The sequence below is a fragment of the Capra hircus genome, chromosome 7 (assembly GCF_001704415.2).
Source record: "Capra hircus breed San Clemente chromosome 7, ASM170441v1, whole genome shotgun sequence".
NCBI classification, from domain to species: Eukaryota; Metazoa; Chordata; class Mammalia; order Artiodactyla; family Bovidae; genus Capra; species Capra hircus.
In genome coordinates, this window is record NC_030814.1 from 27,234,703 (window position 1) to 27,254,823 (window position 20,121).

At 41.9% G+C, this 20,121-nt stretch overlaps 1 protein-coding gene across 3 annotated transcripts in view; it reads right to left on the reverse strand.

Annotated features, from left to right (window-relative positions):
• VCAN (versican) overlaps positions 1-18,799 on the reverse strand; it is a 120,048-nt gene extending 101,249 nt beyond the window's left edge. The window contains exons 1-2 of one of the 3 annotated variants that reach the window (XM_005683395.3): positions 18,237-18,799; positions 5,275-5,350 (exon numbers count right to left, since the gene is read on the reverse strand). In XM_005683395.3, the coding sequence (XP_005683452.2) occupies positions 5,275-5,344 (70 nt within the window). In that variant the 5' untranslated portion in view covers positions 5,345-5,350; positions 18,237-18,799. The remainder of the gene's footprint in view (positions 1-5,274; positions 5,351-18,236) is intronic. The other 2 variants (XM_018050052.1, XM_018050053.1) reach the window with 2 other exon arrangements.

Genomic DNA, 20,121 nt, shown 5'->3' on the forward strand with positions numbered 1-20,121 from the left:
CCAGTCATCTCATCCTCTGTCATCCCCTTCTCCTCCTGCCCCCAATCCCTCCATTATATCCTGGGGGGTAATGTTGGCTTCTGTTCACCTAACCCTTCTAAGCCTGGCTTCCCAGGTGGCTCAGGGGTAAAGAATCTGCCTACAGGGACTTCTCTGGTGGTCTGGTGGCTAAGTCTCTAGCCACCCAATGCAGGGGCCCCAGGTTTGATTCCTGGCCAGGGAACTAGATCCTACATACTGCAACTAAGACCCAGTGCAGCCAAATAAAAAAAATAATTACTAAAAAAAAAAAAAAAAGAATTCGCCTACAATACAGGAGATGCAGGAGATGTGGGTTTGATCCCTGCGTCAGGAAGATCCCCTAGGGGAGGGCATAGCAACCCACTCCAGTATTCTTGCCTGGAGAATCCCATGGACAGAGGAGCCCGGCGGGTTACAGCCCATAGGGTGGCAAGAGTCAGACGTGACTAAGCGACTGAACACATACACATGCAACCCTTCTAAAGTATTAATCTACAGAATGCTTTTCTGCTTAAGCCCTTAAACTTTTAATGAGAAAGAACACTTCAACTATAATTTAACACCATTACATGCAGATAGATAAATAAATAAAATCCACTCATATAGGGATCTATACCTCTCCTCCCCATCTTGCACCCATCTCCCAGTCTCTCCTAGTTGGCGAGACAATGTGTTGGTAATAGAATATAAATTATAGTGCACAGGGAGCTCCCAGTTCATGTAAACATGATGAACAGCAATAGTAACCTTTAGGTGGAGTAAAATAATATTTCTTAATTGACAAAATGATATGTATCTAACACTTGGTATGTTAGTGGTTAAAGGCATTAGTAACACACATCTCAATATGAACATGCATTAGAAATGATACAGACGCTAAAGACTAAAACTTAACTTCAAAAGGACTGGATCCCATTAGGGAGCTAAAGACAAAAAAAAGATATCTTGTACTATTTTTTTAATTATTATTTTGGCAGAGAATAGGGGTCCTGAGAAGGAAAGAGGTGAGAATTTTATGAACTAAAAAATGTCTTAATTTGTACCTATCATACGTTCTAGGAATTCCTATCTTCCTTCCTGAAGAGTTATAGATGATTAAGCTCACAAATAAAAGATGGCCTTTTAAATGGAGAATAAACATCTTTACCATTGACATCAATTGTGGTATAAATTTATAAGGCTCTGATTCAGCCCAATCTATTCAATTGGGAAGCTTTTGACACTTAGAGCATTTCTCCATAACTGTGCTATAATGAAAAGATATATTGGAACAAAATAATGTCAAAAGGCAATTTCCCAAGGGTTATTATTGTTCTGGATATTTACAGATACAAGAAAATTAAAAGCTGCAGTTGTATGTAAATATATATTCATGGAGAATCCAGTCTTATCAACAAGATTAACAAAAAGCTGTGTGGCCAAGTCTTCTGTGTATGAAATCTTGGGTCTTAATGCACTGGGTAATAAGAATTGAGTTTACCAAATATAAATATTGTAAGAAAGAAATTTAGTAGCACAGAGGATAATGTTTATCGACTATGCATGTTAAAAAAGAGTGCTACCTGCCAGAACTTGTCTGAAATTCTGACAGTGCAAGAAACAAAACTGAATGCTAACAACAGTTCACCATTCAAGTTTGTGGTCTAAATGAATACTGTAAGGGAGAACACTCCGAATAATGAATAATCAATTATGCTTCATTCTATGTCAGTAAATTCTGCACAGCAAGAATGATGCAAATTCTATCTACACAATTTAATCAAACACACACACACAGACCTTGGCCTAGAAGTGCCAGAGTGAAACTAGGGGAATTTATCACCCTCTCAAGTATTAATATCACTCCCTCATTCATTCATTTACTTGTGACTATGCAGGATTCCATTTATTATATTAGATGAATATCCAAATAACAGAGTCAATGGTAAATAATCCATATAAAAGGTATTGTTAAATCAAAGAGTTCCTTATGCATTAAAATAAAGCCAATAACCAAGAAACAAAATGTTCATTGATTACTCACCTTTCAAGTGCCTAGACTTAAATAGAAAAACCCTTAAGGTGAGAGTACTTGTGTTGACCCAACTAGCTATTACTCTGTGCTTCACTGTGAACTTGGCAAATATATTTCATATGTATCTTACATTTTCAACTTCATCCCTTTGAAAAAATGAAGATTCTTCTGAAATTAGCCCCAAACTAATGATATTGCTTAATAGTGATCACCAATTCACAAAACACCTGATGCTTGGGGTAAAGTACAGTACACTGGCTGAGAGCATGAACCAGATTGCCAGGTTCACCTCCAGGCTCCGTAACTAACTTGTTGTGTGATCTCTACATTAGTTATGTCGAGAAATCTTTTGGTACTATTGTTTCCTCATTTGCTAACTGGGGAGAATAAAGCACGTGTCTCATGGAAGAGTTAAGATTTAAAAAGGTTGACAAAGTAAAATACTTAGAAGAAAGCCCAACATGTAGAAATTACTCATTATTGTTAGCGGTTATTACTATTTAAAATATCATCAAGGAGCTATACCATAAGTGTTAGTTTCCCTATTATTTGTGTGAGTTCTTTAAGTGAAAAGGTGATGGTCCTGTTTCTCAGTCCTCCCGCTACTTTCTCCGTAATTTCCTTCTATTACGACCCAACCAAAACAACTCCCCTTTCTCTATCTCTTTTCTGTGTCCTCCCTCTTCACTCAATGCTGTTGTCCTTTCCTCTCTGTCACCTTTACTCCCCAGAAATGCTGAAGAGGACAGCTTCTTGGCCATTGGCTTGGTGGCGCCTAGACTCTGATGGCCATTCAGGTCATTCATTGTGGTATTCACTCATTATTTATTTATTCATTCACTTATTCACTCAAGCATAAATTGATTAAGTGCTAGCAGTGTGTCAGGAACTCTGCTCAAAAAGAAAAAAAAAAAAAAACAGCTCTCTTGAAGTCACAGTCTGCTTGGGAAGAAATACAAGGAATAACTTACCCTCAATGAGTGGTATGGACTATTATAGCTGTCACAGCACAGGGGACAATAAGAACGTACAGAAAGGGCTTTAAAACTGCCTGGAAACAATTTGGGGGATGAGAGGTGGGAGCCATCTCAGAAGTCAGCTCATCCTCGGTTCCTCTCTCACCCTCACCACACCACATCCCATGCAGGCATCGGTCCTAATCCTCCATCTTCACATATCCAGTTCACTCTCCTGCCATCACGGGATACAAGCGCCTCATCTCACACATGGGTGATCACAATAACCTCCTAAGTCATCTCTCTGGGGCCGCTCTTTCTCTCCTACGGTCAAACCAACGTAGAACAGCAAACATGGAACTTGGAAAATATTCATCGACTTACGTTTCACCGGCTGAAAGCCTTTAGTGCTTCCTGGGAATAAAATCCATTTCTAAAGCTTACAATGCTTGCATGGATAAGAAGTGTACCAGTGGTAAAGCTCACACACTCCTGGGACAGCCTTGGTTCTTCTCCCAGTTCTACAACTTACTAGTCTTGTGACTTTGAGCAAGTCACTTAGGTTCTCTGGATCTCAGTTTCCTCTATGGATAGTGAATGTTTCAATAAGCTAATGTTAAGTATTAAAACTGTTCCTGGCTCCTTCTTTAAAAAAAAAAAAATTATTATTTGCGTATAGTTGCTTTACGACGTTGTGTTAGTTTCTGCTGCACAGCAAAGTGAATCGGTTACTCCTATACATATATCCCCTCTCTTTTGGATTTCCTTTCTGTATAGGTCATCACAGAGCACTGAGTAGAATTCTCTGTGCTTTACAGAGGGTTCTCATTAGTTATCCATTTTATACGTGGTAGTGTATATATATTGGTCCAAATCTCCCACTTCATCCCACCCCTTTGGTGTCCATCCAGATTTGCAAAGTAGAAATAGAGACATGGGTGCAGAAAAATAAACATAGGAAGCTCTTTTCTGAGTGTCAGATGGTGTTTCTATTTACACGAGCTGATTTCTGCCTCTCCCTATCTAGATCTCCTATTTTACCCTTGATCCCTGCTCTCCAACTGCAGTGACCCTTCTATTGCTCAAACACATTACCTAACTTGGGCCAGATCTTAGCTGGCTGGCTCCTTCTCGTCATTCCCACGTCAGTAAGTATTACTTTCTCAAAGACGCCTTACCACCTCCCCTGCTCCCACCCTAAGCCACTTTCTATGTTGTCACTCTGCCTTATTTTCATCAATTCAGAAGTACTTAGATTGTTGGTTTACGTGTTTATCGCCTACCTCATGTAACTAAGGAGATTAGGCTTAATGAAATCTAAAACAATGCATGACTCATCCACTGATATATCCCTGGAGACCCAGACTAAGGCATAGTACGCAGAATCTGTTCAAACAGTACTGTCAATGGATAGATAAATGAATGGATAGGAAGGACGGATGAATAAATAGGTTGAGTGTCACAAGTTCTGAATCTTAAGAATGAACTGAAGTGGAACTGTAAAGGATGAAAGAAGGGACTGCTAAGCAGAAGGAACTGCATGGGGGCAGGGGAAGGGAAACAAGGTATAAGGAAAAAATAGGGAATAAGAATGGAAATTCTAAATTATTTCAGAGACTCTGAAGCAGGCAGTGAGTGTGAGAAAGAAGCAGAAGCTGAGTCTAGAGAGACCCTTGATGGGAGCAGGTCACTGATACTCAGCACAGATTCTTTCTTCATAGATCAAGAGTCTACAAATTTGGAATCACAAAACTCTCATTAGGTGGACATATAATTTAAAGCTAAGAAAAACAGTGCATGTGTACTTATCCAGTTACAAAGGAGAAAGAGAGAAGGAGAAGAAAAGAGAAAAAGAAAGAAATGGAGGTAGGGGTAAAGCTTGTCTATCAGACTTCTCTCTATCTTCTTGATTTCTTTCAAACTGTATCCCTCTAAAAGTTCAATAGTCTTTTTCTCAATGTAGAAAAGCCTTTGAGTGGTATCAAAAAGAGTGGAACTTTAAAATATGCCCAGCCACTCAAATGAGCCTTTTTGCACAGTCTGACAGTAATCTGGGAAGTTACTGAAAGCCCACTTTCTTCTTTAGCATCCTGTTCATTATTTTGTTATAACCGATTTATTTAAAGCCACTGTTTTCAGCCTAATGATATTTTAGCTAAAAGTCTTCAGCAACAAATAGATAAAAAATTCATCCTTTATTTTAGTGATTCCATAATCACATTCCATGTCCCAGTACTTTAATTTTTATTTCAATTAGTCCTAAAAAATGATTACCACACTCACCTTTCTGTAGTGCATGGGCTGCTATTAAGGTGGAGCACATCCATAAGATGCTCTTTATATTTATCAACATCTTGTCCTAGAAATGAAGAAAAACACGAAGTAAATCATAAGCATTCAGGCTTGTGGGAGGCCATACGTCACATGCTATTTGTGCATCGTATGTAACAAGAGTACAAGAAGCTGCTCCTCTTGGGTTGTAAACACAGGAGGAGACTTGCAATAGGAGAAGTTGTCCCAACACTTTAATTATTAGTTTGACTCTCACCCAATGTGGTCGTTACCAAAATAATTCCAGAACCCAAATTGGGGACATATAACAATGTGGATGTGTGGGGCAACCGCAATGGGGTAGGCTGTTGGAAGAACAATATAGACCACAGCCTAAGTAACTAGCGGCTAGCAACTGGAACAAGGAGGGAAGGGCGACCACAAAATCTATTTAGAAACAGGAAGCTGATCATAGATGGAGCAAGAGAAGATGGGGAGGCAGTTGGGAGAGATGTGGAAAGAAAGGGATTTGCACCAAATGTGAAGTGTGTGGAAACCCATCGCTGATTCACACACGTTACCAGGACAGAGAAAGAGGACCTCGGCAGGCTTTTTAAAGCACAGACTCAATTTAGTTTCTAGGAGGCTGAGCAAACAAAATAAATGTATTATAAGGAGCTGTTAATTACAAAAAAGGCCAGTGCTTGCCATGAGTTTTAAAGTAGTTCCAATGGTCTGAAGGATAAAGAATGAAAGGAAACACCCTGTACTGAGAGACAATAAACCCTGCCCTGGCTTTGCCATTAATTTATTGTGTGACTTTGGGGAAGACATTTAACAAATCTGGGTTTCAGAATGATCCCTTCCAGCTCACATTTCTCTGCTGTTATAACTATGAGGAGGATAAGCATCATTGTTGGGGACCATCTAGAAATCAAAGAGCTAAGCTCAAAACAACCACAGAAGACTATTTGATCTCAACAGCTGTTTCCTCCCCAGTTACATTTAGAACTGCTCTATAACAGCCATCAGTGGTTGGCTACCCAGTACCCAATGCTCTCTCTTTTCTAACAAAACTTTGATTCCATTTTAATATCTACCTTCCTTCACACGGCCATACTTTGGTGGAACCTGGGTCAAACCCCAGTCCAAATGGATGATCCTGTTTATTCCAAGCCAATTCACTTCAGTTCAGTTTAGTCACTCAGTCGTGTCTGACTCTTTGTGACCCCATGAACCGCAGCACACCAGGGCTCCCTGTCCATCACCAACTCCTGGAGTCCACTCAAACTCATGTCCATCAAGTCAGTGATGCCATCCAACCATCCCATCCTCTGTCGTCCCCTTCTCCTCCTGCCCTCAATCTTTCCCAACATCAGGGTCTTTTCAAATGAGTCAGCTCTTTGCATCAGGTGGCCAAAGTATTGGAGTTTCAGCTTCAACATCAGTCCTTCCAATGAACACCCAGGACTGATCTCCTTTAGAATGGACTGGTTGGATCTCCTTGCAGTCCAAGGGACTCTCAAGAGTCTTCTCCAACACCACAGTTCAAAAGCATCAATTCTTCGGTGCTCAGCCTTCTTCACAGTCCAACTCTCACATCCATACCTGACCACTGGAAAAACCATAGCCTTGACTAGATGGACCTTTGTTGGCAAAGTAATGTCTCTGCTTTTTAATATGTTGTCTAGGTTGGTCATAACTTTCCTTCCAAGCCAATTACACGGGTCCTATTCCTTTTGCCAATGACTGGTTTTGGAATGATCATATGATGCAATTTTGGCCAAAGAGATGTGAGAAAATCTTGAATGGAGTAGTTGCTTCTGGGAAAGTATATTCATTTTAAGAAGAGAAAAAGGGAAATGATGGTTGCTTTCCTTCATTGGACATTATCAAGATTGAATATAGTTTGTGAAACTGTTGTATCCATGTTGCATCCATGAGTATATAAGATACCCTCTGGGATGAAGCTGAGAAACAATCAGGAGAGGCAGGGCTGAAGTGCTCAGGCATTAGACCAACAGCTAGCCATACCCTTGAACTTTCTTTTATTAGATAATAAATTCCTTTGTTATTTAAACCCAATAAAGTCATGGCTTTTTGTTAGCCAATGTCACTGAAAGGCATCTTAACTGACACATATTTGAGTTGGTGCCCTATAACTTTCTCAGAAATTATCTAAATTCTGTATTATTTATAAAACCTAGATTAAAATCTTGTAAGAATCCAAGTCCAATCTGGGTTCAAATTCAATTCAATAATTAACATCAGCTATTCCTCTTCCCTTCATATTCTTCTTCATTTAATTGCTTTATTTTATATAGCTTGAAATAAGTGTTAGAATCTTTCTAAGAGAAAATTATAAAATTCTAGATACTTCCTGAAGACCAGTTTTAATCTAACACATTATATATCTCATATTTTCCATCAATGAACCATCTGACAAGTCACAATGAAAAGTATATAGTTGATAATCCTAAATTAACCTTGATAATTAAGCTTATTATTTACCATATAATCACTGAGATATGCTAATAAATGTTGTTACACACAAACTGGGAATTAAGTTTCTACTTTTCTGGATTTTTTTTACAAGATACCACAGCAAGCAGGAAGTATATACCTATATCTCATTACTATAACAATATTTCAGGAAAAAAAATAAGATGTCAATTTCACATACCCTAAAGCTTCCAACAAAATGAAACTTTAGATTGTATCATACAACACTATAAAGACAACGTACTCCATGAGTATTGAATCCAAATAAGAAACTTTTCTTTAATTGTGCTTACAAACAATAATTTATTATTCTCCTTCAACAAAAATTTTTTCTCAAATTGTTTTTCTTTTTTTCAGAAAACATTTATAAGCTTAATGTTAAAAGTCTGGGCTCCATCGTCAAAGAGCCCTGAATTTGAGTTCTGAATTTTCTGCTTATACTCTGAGATTTGGGGTAAGTTACTAAACAGTACAATGAGAATTGATAAAACAATACATATAAAATATAGCTTGTTGATACACAGTATATTCAGTTCAGTTCAGTTTAGTCGCTCAGTCGTGTCTGACTCTTTGTGACCCCATGAATCGCAGCACGCCAGGCCTCCCTGTCTATCACCACCTCCCGGAGTTCACTCAGACTCACGTCCATCGAGTCCATGATGCCATCCAGCCATCTCATCCTCTGTCGTCCCCTTCTCCTCCTGCCCCGAATCCCTCCCAGCATCAGAGTCTTTTCCAATGAGTCAACTCTTCGCATGAGGTATCCAAAGTACTGGAGCTTCAGCTTCAGTATCATTCCTTCCAAAGAAATCCCAGGGTTGATCTCCTTCAGAATGGACTGGTTGGATCTCCTTGCAGTCCAAGGGACTCTCAAGAGTCTTCTCCGACACCATAGTTCAAAAGCATCAGTTCCTCGGTGCTCAGCCTTCTTCACAGTCCAACTCTCACATCCATACCTGACCACTGGAAAAACCATAGCCTTGACTAGACGGACCTTAGTCGGCAAAGTAATGTCTCTGCTTTTGAATATACTATCTAGGTTGGTCATAACTTTTCTTCCAAGGAGTAAGCGTCTTTTAATTTCATGGCTGCAGTCACCATCTGCAGTGATTTTGGAGCTCAGTCTTTATTATTAAAATTTCTAATCCAAGCTTTCTATCAGTGAGAACTTCCTGGTTTCATATCACTAGTAGTAAAAAGAATATTTAAAGCCCTTGGATTTGAAAATTATAACCTGGCTTATTACTAAAACTTTGTACACCTTCATGCTCACAGTAAATTGTCCTATAATTTATCATTATGTCCTTTGAATCATTACTTGGAAATATGTTTTATCTCCTGTGTAGAACAGTAGCTTTCTGAAAAGCAGGATCTGTGTCATATTCAACTTACTAATTCCCACAATATTTCCACAGTGCCGGCTTTGGAGTAGTTGCTTTGAGGGAGGTTTGCTGACCAAATGCATGACCAACACGCCCTCATTTCCTATTCAGAAATACACTCTGAAGAGAAGCATCAACAATCTCTTTAGACATGTGTGAGTGGGCTAATTAACACATGAAATACAGTTAACATTGGCTGTGACTCAATAATATCTGATGTTTGCAATATCTGGAGAGTCAAAATCTTATAACAAAACCAGTGGAGAAGATGCAATCCTGACCGAGAACTGGTCTTCTGCATCGCAATTTTCCACCCAAAGCAGATACTTAAAAGTCTAACTTTTTTATAAGGATACTCCATCCTTACAAAAGTGTGGGTTTTTTTGTTTTTGTTTTTGTTTTTTTTTTGACGGAGAGGAGGAAGTATTTCTTCATCTGTTCAACAAGTATACTCATCACTTGCCTAAGTAAGACTGCCAGTAAGGCAAGGTTAGGGAAGGAAGTTGGTGCATTAAAAGTGCGAAGAAGAGATCAGTCATATTTTAAATACATTTGCATAAATTAAGTTGCCAACATTTAAAAACTGGAGTGTTCACACTAAGCCCCCGATCTCTGACTTCTTTTGGAAAATCAGACCTAACAATTAGAGGTCCATATTCTAGCTGGCCAATCATTAGCACTAAGCAAGCAGCAGGCCCTGGCCTTGGCTCTGTGAGCTCAAGATTATCAATGCCCCAGTTGGCCTCTCATCCATTTCTACTCCATGCCTATTCCCTGTAGTCACCAGAGTTTGCAACTCAAATTCCCAAACTTCTGATCTCAGAACTATATTTCCACTGCCTCTTCCTTACAGGCCACAGACATCATTTCATTTCTCTAATTTCCATAAGTCTGTGTTCATGCTCATGGTTGTTTAAGCGCACCATTTGCCTTCTTTGATTTTACAAAATGAGAAACTTTCTGAAGCTTCTTTGTTTTTAGCACCACTCTAATCCCCATTTTTTATTCTTCTGCTCTTCTGTGTGGGTCTTGTAAGCATTATCTGTTAGTGATAACAAGTCTGACTGCATAGAAAGACCTGGGAGATATGAGAGCTGGTGCCTATATTTAGTCTTCTATTCCAGTGAAGTCAATGAGAAGAGGAAAAAGTCATTGAACAATCAAGTCACAGCTGACTGAGGCTGTTTAATTGCCTAGGAGACATGAGAGACAAGGTCAACAGGATTCCTATCCATGAGAAAAGTCTGCAAAGGGGATAAGGGTCATGCCAGGGGTAGGCTGCCTCAGCGAAAGAGAGAGCCAAGGTTTTAGTAAACAGATATTTAGTATTCTCCCTTGATCTTGGGGAAGCTCCACTGAGCAAAGGGTGACTTAAGGATGCAGACACAGTGGTTTGTCTTCCAGTTCTCGAATTAGTTACCCTAGACAACCAATTGTTCAGAATACCTCAGCCACAAAGTGGATGCAAAGAGCATTGTCTATCATGTTGCCATGTGGTGCTTACACAAAGGAGGATCGCTATAATGCAGAGAGAGATATCATGGTTTAAGCATACAGTGTCATGAATTTGCTTTCCATGAATAATAGCACCATGTGAATTTACCACAAACACAGGTATAGATTCCTGCACCTGGACTTGGCTGTTTTTTCATGTCACTGCTCCTTAGTATTGCTGTGTTCACTGCCTGTGCCCTCCTTGATGTAAAATGCACTGCACTCTTCATTCCCTTTCTCAAGTTCTGTTTTCATCATAGCACACCTCACCATCGTATATGTGTATTTGGCAACTGCCCTTCTCTGCCTTCCATAATATAAGCTCCAGGAAGGCAGTCTTTGATGTTTTATTCATTGCTGTATCCACAATGCCCAGGACACCCAGTAAATACTGTCTGAATGAATGAATATGCCCTTATGTGCATGCATGCATGCGTGTTCAGTCACTTCAATCATGTCCAACTCTTTGTAACCCTATGGACTGTAGCCCGCCAGGCTCCTCTGTTCATGGGATTCTCCAGGCAAGAATACTGGAGCGGGTTGCCATGGCCTTCTCCAGGGGATTTTCCCAAGTCAGGGATTGAACCCGCATTTGCTGCAGCTCTTGCATTGCAGGGGGATTCTTTACCCACTGGGAAGCCACCTGGGAAGCCAATTATGTGCACATTATACACTATTTGGCACATTACTTTCTTCAGTTAAAATACAGTTTATCTCTGAGAATGTTCTGAATAAGCTAATACAGTTTGTCTGTGTTACTTTTAACAGCTGCATAATTTTCTCCTACATGAACATATCATCTTTTATTATACAGTTCCTGTGATGAGCCTTTAAGGTGTTTCCAGATTTTTGCAATGAGAAACTGCTGCAAAAGGGCATTCTTGTCCATTGATCTTGGGTGACATTTCTACCAATATCTATATGACAATACCTAGAAGTGGAATTGCTGGGTCAAAATGTATGTGCATTAAAAAAAAATTATAGCTATTACCAAATCACTTTCTAAAGAAGATGAACCTACTTACATATATAAGAGATCCAGTTTCCCCACAACTTGACCAACACAAACTTTTACTAAACTTTATCTTTATAGCTGATTGATGAAAATGGCACAGAATAAACATTATTATTTTTTTAATTATGAATGAGACTAAGCAATTTTTCATGTGATTTTTAAAACATTTATTGTTCTCTTTCTGCCAGCAGCCTACACACAAAACATTTGCCAATTTTTCTTTTTGATAGGCTGTGGTCTATTCTTTTGTAAAAGTTCCTGGCATATCAAAATATGCTGACATTTTCTAGATGTGTTATGTGTTTTGTGTAAATAATTTAATTGTTATTTAGTCAGATTTATCAATCTTTTCTAGTATAGCTTTTGGGTTATACCTTCCTTTATCAGGGGTTTCTTTTCTCCTAGCTTATTATTTTAAACATTTTATAATTTCCTCTAGTTATTTTTTAAAAGGTTATTTTTTTACTCCCGACATTTCATATTAGATCCATCTTAATTTTATTCTGGGATAAATGAGGTGAAGATTGATTTGTATTTTGAGTGGGCCAATCAGTTGTGCCCAAGTCATTTACTGAATAATTTTTCATTTCTACTGAATTTCCATGTTTATTTGAATCTGTTTATGGACTTCGTCTTCTAGTCAATGAAACTAGACAATTTTTTTTTAATTGAAGTATACTTGCTTTACAATGCTGTGTCATTTTCAGCTGTGTGGCAAAGTGATTCAGTTATAAATATACATATAAAACATATATATATGTATACATATAATGTATATACATATATACATTATATATACACATATAAATGCAGTTATATAGATAACCTTTTATCAGATTCTTTTCCATTATAGGTTATTACAAGATATTTAATATCTTATAGTTGCCTGTGCTATACAGTAGGTCTTTGTTCATCTATTTTATATATTGTACTGTTAATCCCAAACTCCTAATTTATCCCTTCCCCTGTTTCCACCTTGGTAAACCTAATTTGTTTTTTATGTCTGTGAGCCTCTTTCTGTTTTATAAATAAGTTCGTTTGTATTGATTTTTTTAGATTCCACATACAAGTGCGAAACTAGACAATTCTGACAACAGTATGTCCCTCTCTAACTCATTTTACAGGTTTAGTAGGAAATACATGATTTGGGTAATGCTGTTAAGATTATAGAATTAGATCAAGATGAGCCCCAGGGATATATATCTTAACACTATTTATTTGTGGAGTTATTTATGAGAGCCCTTTCACAGGTACTTACGCTTTTGATGTTTATAAATGTATATCCATTTAATAGATTTTGACACCAAATGCCCAAAAGTTGTGTGTTAACTTGGTTTTCTCAACTAGGAATTGCAACTCAAGCTTTCTGATTCTAAGCCTAGTACTCATTCTACTATACCACATGTAATAAATACCAACTCAGTAATTTAATAATAAAAAGATAACATATATTTTATATGTTTACATAGTTTATTATAAACTATGCAATCATAAATTTATAGATGTAAACACCTCTTAAAATTCTTAGAAGAATGAAGTAGGATGTATATAGATACAGAAAAAAGATAAATTTAAATGTAGCTCACCTAATTTACACCCTTTTAAAGATGATCAATCTAGCCAGCAGAATTTCAGGGAAACCAACTCATCACATAAAGATGCTTTGCACTGACCACTGAAATGGAACTACCCTTGGCACATTCAGTAATAGAAACACAGCTGTCAAAAAACCCTGGAGAACATATATGTAATATAAATGTATAAATGCACATATATGTAATTAACCACATATAGGCTACCAGAGGAAACTGGCAAACATTCACTAACTGAAGCGGAGCTTGGTCAAGACATTTATCTCTACTTCTCCTTGTTCTCATTCCAAATCAGACAGAGTACTGACCTTGTATTTTCTGGTAGAGTACAGATCCATGTAATAGTCAACATGTTTTCTCATCCCGGAGCCAGTTACCCCCAACAATGAGTGTTTACGACTCCTAACTGGTTTCTCTAGGTGGGTGGTGGAATAATAGCCTACTGCAGTCATTCATTCTTTTCCCAAAAAGAACCCTGTGTCTGGAAAAGTTCTGTTCAGTCACAGGGAATTATCCCATTTTAAATACAGTATCTAGTGATGTTTGTCCATGAATAAAGTTAACAAAAATATTTAAACCCCACCAGGTAAGGAAAGTTTAGTTATACCGTTCTTGGGTGACAGTGTTGGTTGATTTTTGTGCTCTGATGTTCAATTACTGACCGATCATTAACCACAAAGTACTTAAGCATAATAATGTGAGGAAAGAAAGAACAATGAGTATATCTGTAACATTAATCATATTTAGCCTTAAATTAACTTTTTAGGTCTTTTCCAAACAACTTACAAGGGTGTATGCAGATATAGGTATCCTAGGATATCAAAGGTATTTCCTTCCAGTTTGTAGGCACAGAGAAAAAGAAGAAATAGAAACCTATGTCTGTAAACATATATAAATCCAGGGGGATTCTTTTAAAACTTTAAATTTGAACTAAAGTTAAAATTCTTTTTAAACTTTAAAAGTAGGAAATAAAATTTAGGGCTAACTTTAAATTTCTTTATTTTACTTACTAAGAAAAACAAAATAAAACTTTGAATTCGTACACAAATCCGTAGCAATTGTCTTGACTCTCATCCCTTTTCCCAGAACCCACAAGATTAAGGATCGTGGACTTCCTGCTGGAGGAAGTAATTGCTCAACTACTTTGGAATCCATGGAAGCCTTTGCTGTATTAGCTGGGACATACAATCATAAAATCTTCCTTTTTTTTTTTTTTTTTTTAAACATAGCACCAGAACCAGAAGTTCAGTCTGAGACCTTCTGGTTGGTATGTTCTCACATTCCAAGTTACATATTCCCCCAATTGGAACAAATTTCATCTCAAAGACTAGTTGCTTCCATTGATGCCTTCCTATTTTTATGTTAATCTCACAACATCCTATTTTAAGTCTTTAAAGGAATATTTTCACTGTAAGTTTGGCAAAATTGCCAACTATGCTTAAAAGAATTTAGGTCACAGCTTTTAGAAGGAGTCAAAATGGAACGGCAAGTGTATCAGTTAGATGTCAGAAGACGGGCTAGATCTGTCTGCAGTGCAGGAGACCCAGGTTCAATCCCTGGAGAAGGAAATGGTTACCCACTCCAGTATCCTTGCCTGGAGAATTCCACAGACAGAGGAGCCTGGTGAACTACAGTCCACGAGGGTCGCAAAAGGTCGGACACAACTGAGTGACTAACACACTAGATCGTTAAAACCCTGTTCTTCCAAGATAAACCCAAGAAATAGGCAAGTCTAAAATGCAGCTCTAAGCGGCAGCGTCTACTCTGCGCCACATTCCGCAGTCTTTCGCTCAGTCATTTCATAAATATGAGCTGAGCTCCAACTATGGGCCGGGCGGGAGCTAAAAGCTCCTGCTTGCTGCAAAGGGATCAGGGTTACACCCACAGCCCCTAAGGTTTGTGTTCATGGAATCTATCAATCCTGTCAATGGCAATTGCTTGTCGTGCTAGACGAACTCTTCATGACATCTGGAACGTGAATATCTTGTAATTGACTAAAAAACGACCTTTAAAAGTCAATATATAGATCATAGGATAAATTCATTTCAAATTTCTTCCAAAACTGTTTGCTTGGAGTAAATCTTTACTTCTTTCCTGTCGCCAGGCAAAAACTACTCCATCCCACTCCCAAGAAGCAAGAGGGGGGGAAAAAATCAAAAGGTCTTATTTAATAACAGTGTTTAGCGCCCTCTGGATAGAAGTCAGATCCGCTCCAGCAGTCTCCACTAGCCCTTTACAAGGGATGCGCCGCCGCCGGGCTCTCCCAGCCCCGCCCCGATCCCGCGGATGGACCAAAGCCACGCCCCCACCGGCCTCTGGGCGGAGACCCAGGAGGCGCCCAGCCAGCCGCGGCTCTGAACGACTGCCGGTCCAGCAGTGCTGCTGTTTCCGAGCCCAAGAAGTCACACCCGTTTCGGGCCGGGAGCTGAAGCCCCAGCCCACGTGGCGGCGGCTGGTGAACCCCGGCGCTGCGGGAAGTGCTCCATGCGGTTCCTTTACGAGGGGACAGGGGTATGGAAAGAAACCCCCAGCACCCACTCTCTAAGCCTAGTTCCTCCGCCTCTCCCCTCTATCCCCGCTAACCCCAGCACGCCGCTTCAGTAGGATTTGTTACCGCTCTGGGGATTAAAACAATGGCTTAAAACGAGACGTGAAATTCAGTCCAAAACCTTGAAACGAACCCAGCCGGTCCGCTCCTGGCTGTTTGCGTGTATGTGCCCCATCCTTTCTTCTTCCCTTTCTCCCTACTGCTCCTGTCCTTTCCTTCTCTCCGTTTTCCACCCGGAGCCCTCCTCCTAAATTTCCGTCTTCGACGAGTGTTGTGAAATTGAGAAAGTTTAAACGTTGGAGGCAATAGTCTGGGCGGGGCCCTAGCATCGATTTCGAGTGGTCATGAGCCTTAGTAAAATCTCCCAAAGATCTGTATGATCTTTCTTAAAGGGACGCCCAAGATAGAGTACCAAGCCCTCTGAAACCTGGCCACGTGTGTTAGTCTACCAAACTGCAGGCTTGCCCCGGGAGCGCCGCGCACACCCCAGCGGACTGAAGAGAAGGCGCTTCAGCCCTTGGCAAAGACGTCTCCTTCCTGGGCCTGCCAACACTTAGGTTTACTTCGCAGATTTCGAAGTAGAAAACTAAACGGGAAGCTATGGCCCTCCATCGTTTAATGCAGGGCTGTGAAAGAGGCTCGTTTGGTTTTGGGGCGGGGGAAAGTGGGTAGGGTGAGCTCATTTTTCTCCACCTGTACTGGATTTCTCCATCAGGGGGCGCCCACACCCGTCACAAAACTCCCTATTCCTAGACATCTGGGTTCTGCAAGCTCGAAGCTCTCCAACTGGGGGCCGATCCGAAGGAGCGCACCGCCTCCCTCGCTCCTCCCTTCTTGCCTGCCTCGGCGGACAGAGGAGGCAGGGATTTCACACTAGCCATTCATTTGTCAGCGGTGGGGGAGGGGACGCAGGAGCGAAAGAGACGGAGCAGAGGCTGGGAGAGGGGAAGGGAAACAGAGAAGATGGAGACAGAAAGGTAGAGACAAAGATGAGAAAGCGGACAGAGATAGCCAGACTGTCTTTCTGCCTGTGGGTGTGCGCACGGTGGGACAGCTCTCCAGGCGCGGTGTAAATGTTTCCTCCCTCCCGTAGCATCTCCCGGGAACTTGCAGGACTTCTTAGGGCGCAGCTGGATCCCAGAGCACATAGTTTAAGCGATGACACTAGTTTTCTACCTCGCTCTCCGCTGCCTAACACAGGGATCGCTCCACGCCCAGTGACACAGACAGTGAGCCTAGACAACCCTGATGCCCCCCAGCCCGCACGCACTAGGGATACTGCCCGGCGGCGCCCACGCCTCCGCAGGGCGGTGGGGCGCTCCAGCCCAGGGCGTCCCCCGGAGCTGCCGACGCTCGCTCTCTGCCGCCGCAAGACTCGCCAGTGAAGTTGCTCAACTAGGGCCGCGAGCGGGGAAAGGGGTGGGGAAATGGAAGGAAAAGGAGGGCTACAGGAGTCTGGGCGAAGAGGGCTGATCCTAGAGGCCCCAGATTCGGGTCCCCACGCCACCTTTGTCTGAAAAGCGCCCTAAGCGCTGGCTTGCTGGTTGAGACTGAAGCAAAAGCCTTTACCTCGCTTCTCAGAATGAGCTAAAATTCTTGCACATCTCTACTGGTTCGGAGCAAGCTTTTCCCGCCCTGGCGCCGAGCAGACCTCCGCGGCGCTCCAAACACCCCACCCCCATCCCCTGCTCCCTCCTGGCCGGCTCCGGAGCACGGCGCGCTGGACAAAAGAACCCAGGGGCACCGGAGAGAGCCGTGACAGCCCTCAAGTCGCCAAAGAGACGCGGACCGGGAACCCTGCACCTCCCCCCGACCGGACCACCTCCCATACAGCCCGCGGGATGAGGGGGTCACGTCCGCTCAGAACCCGGATCGCCTTGTCAGGAGCTGCCCGAGAGCGGCTTTCCAGGAACGCCGGGCACTGACCACACACCAGGGGCCAGGAACCAGGTGGCCTGCACCAAGGCGGCTTCGGGGATTTGCGTGTGGGCAAGTCTCGGGAGTCCCCATTCAAACTTTTGCCTCGAGCAGGTTAACGACAACAAAAAGATCAAGGTGCCAGGGTCCCTCCGTCCTCTCCAGCTCCAGACCCCTCGACGCTTCTAGGGGGTCTCCGCATTTCCTTCCCTCCCTTCCCCCAATTCCATTAGTCGGTCTACCCCCACCCCACCCCAGGCTTCTTTTGTCTGGATCTTTTTCAGCACCAAGGTCCCTCCGTAGTCCTCTCTCCAAACATCCTTCTGAAAGTTACCTGCATTTTTTACAGTGCCTATATTTTCTTAACTTCTCAAAGATAGTTCTCTTTGCCTTAATTAAAGCCTTCTACCAATCACAATGTACTTTTTTTCTGAACTAGATTTTTTTTTTCCTATAAGTTTTTCTTTTTCTTTTCTTTCCTTTTTTTTTTTCTTTTAAAGGGGAAACAAAAGAAACGTGATTACCTTGAAAGGCGGCTTATTGCAGTTTGGGGGGAAAATTCACCTCAGCGCTGCGCGATTGGGCTCGGCGGTGCCGGGGCGGGTCACATAGGAAGCGCGGTGTCCTGGGGAAGCGTGCGGGATGGTGCTGGAGGATGCGGGGCTGGCCGCAGATCCCCGTCCCCACGCCTGACCGCAGCACCTAAGAAGGTTCGCGGCTGTTGCGCCCTCCCGACTGGAGTTCCTCCTCAGAAAGGCTCGGGGCAGCTCGCCTGCAAGTTCAAATGCGGGTTGTGACACCCATCATCATTATATCACTGTACCGTCAGCGCCGAGGAGGAGACTCGGCGAGGAGGAGGAGGAGGAGGAGGAGGAGGAGGGTTCATTCACAGGCTCCTCAAGCGCTCCGCAGCTTCAGCCACTCCTCAAAGCCCAGGCTGGGAAGGCAGGCAGAGGGGCGGAAAGGCAGCTCCCCGCGCTTGCGGTAGGGACCGCCTGCCTCCCTCCCCAGGCACTCCCACCTCTCGGCGTTTCTTCCTGACAAGCAAGTACCAATCGGCTTGGGGACAGCCGCGCTCCCCATTCAGCGGCTCACTAAGGAACATCGCGCAGTGCGCGAGGAAACTGCTGCCCTCCCACCCTTCCCCACCCCCTCTACCCCGCCCCCCGCGCTGCCAGTGCTGGCTTCGGGGAAAGGAGCCCCCAGGCTCTTGTGGGGCAGGCCCGCAGGAGACCGTTGAGTACCGTCGGTTTTTCTGGGGAGCAAACGAAACTCTGTAAAAATTAGCCCAGAACTTGGTTACAGCGTGTTTACGCGGCCACCGAGCCTGCCTGTCCCATTTGAGGCAAGTGTCAGGGTCCTGGCTTCTGCCAACCTGAAAGAGACACTGAGACAAGGGGACCCTTCTGAGACCTAGAGAGGAAGTATAAGAATCCCCCACTGCCTTCCCCTGGAGCTACCCAATGGGGAGCCCGGGGTCATTGAGCAATCTACAAAGACCCTGCTAATAACGGGGCTGGACAGGAAATTCCCCGAGGCAAATCCCTTGTCAAACTCAAACAGATCCTCTTCCCCTGCCACAAACCTCCAGAAGGCTATATTCGGCTTTCTTCCTTCTTTCTTTCCCTCAGTCTTTCCAAGTGTCCCTCGTGGCAGAATATTTAATAATTTCCCTGAGCAGCCGAGATTCCTTGGATGTATCAATCACCTCCCCTGTGGTCAGGAAATGGGACCATAATCTTTCTTGAGTTTATGTGATTTTTATTCTCAGCCAGGTCCACTGGACTACGTAAACAATATCAACACATGGAAGAGTCCCCTGCCTTCTGCTACAAAAGCCTTCCAAGAGGACCTGACAGCAAGGGTCAACCAGTTGACACAAAGGATTTCTGCCCCTTAGAAAAGAAGGACTTTGTATTTCCCTTTTCTTTGAAGTCAAGTATGAGTTTATACAATGAGAACAAAGTAAATCCGAGGTGCCTATCAGTTTAACACGGAGGATACCGGAGTGGATAGCACACTTTTCTTTCTACACAAAAATAGAAGTATTCCAAATATGGAAAATGAGATAATTTTTCTCACTGAAGAAATCCCTATTAAAATTATATCAAACTCAACATCTCATAACAGTGATGATTAAAGGACAAAGTCCGTTTTCACACTGAATTTCTTTGAGTAAGTTAACTTAAGTTCATACTTTAAAACTTGTAGAAGCCTAGACTCTTGTTGTAATATTTCTTTTGCAATTTGTATGTGGTCTCCAGGATCATAGACTTTAATTAATAAACAAGTAGAAGATTGGTCAGGAGAATTTCAGTCCTCAAAATGTGATTGATTGATTGATCTATCTATCAGTTCAATACTGTGAATGATATAACTATTAATTATAGGCTTTGGAAATCAACATAT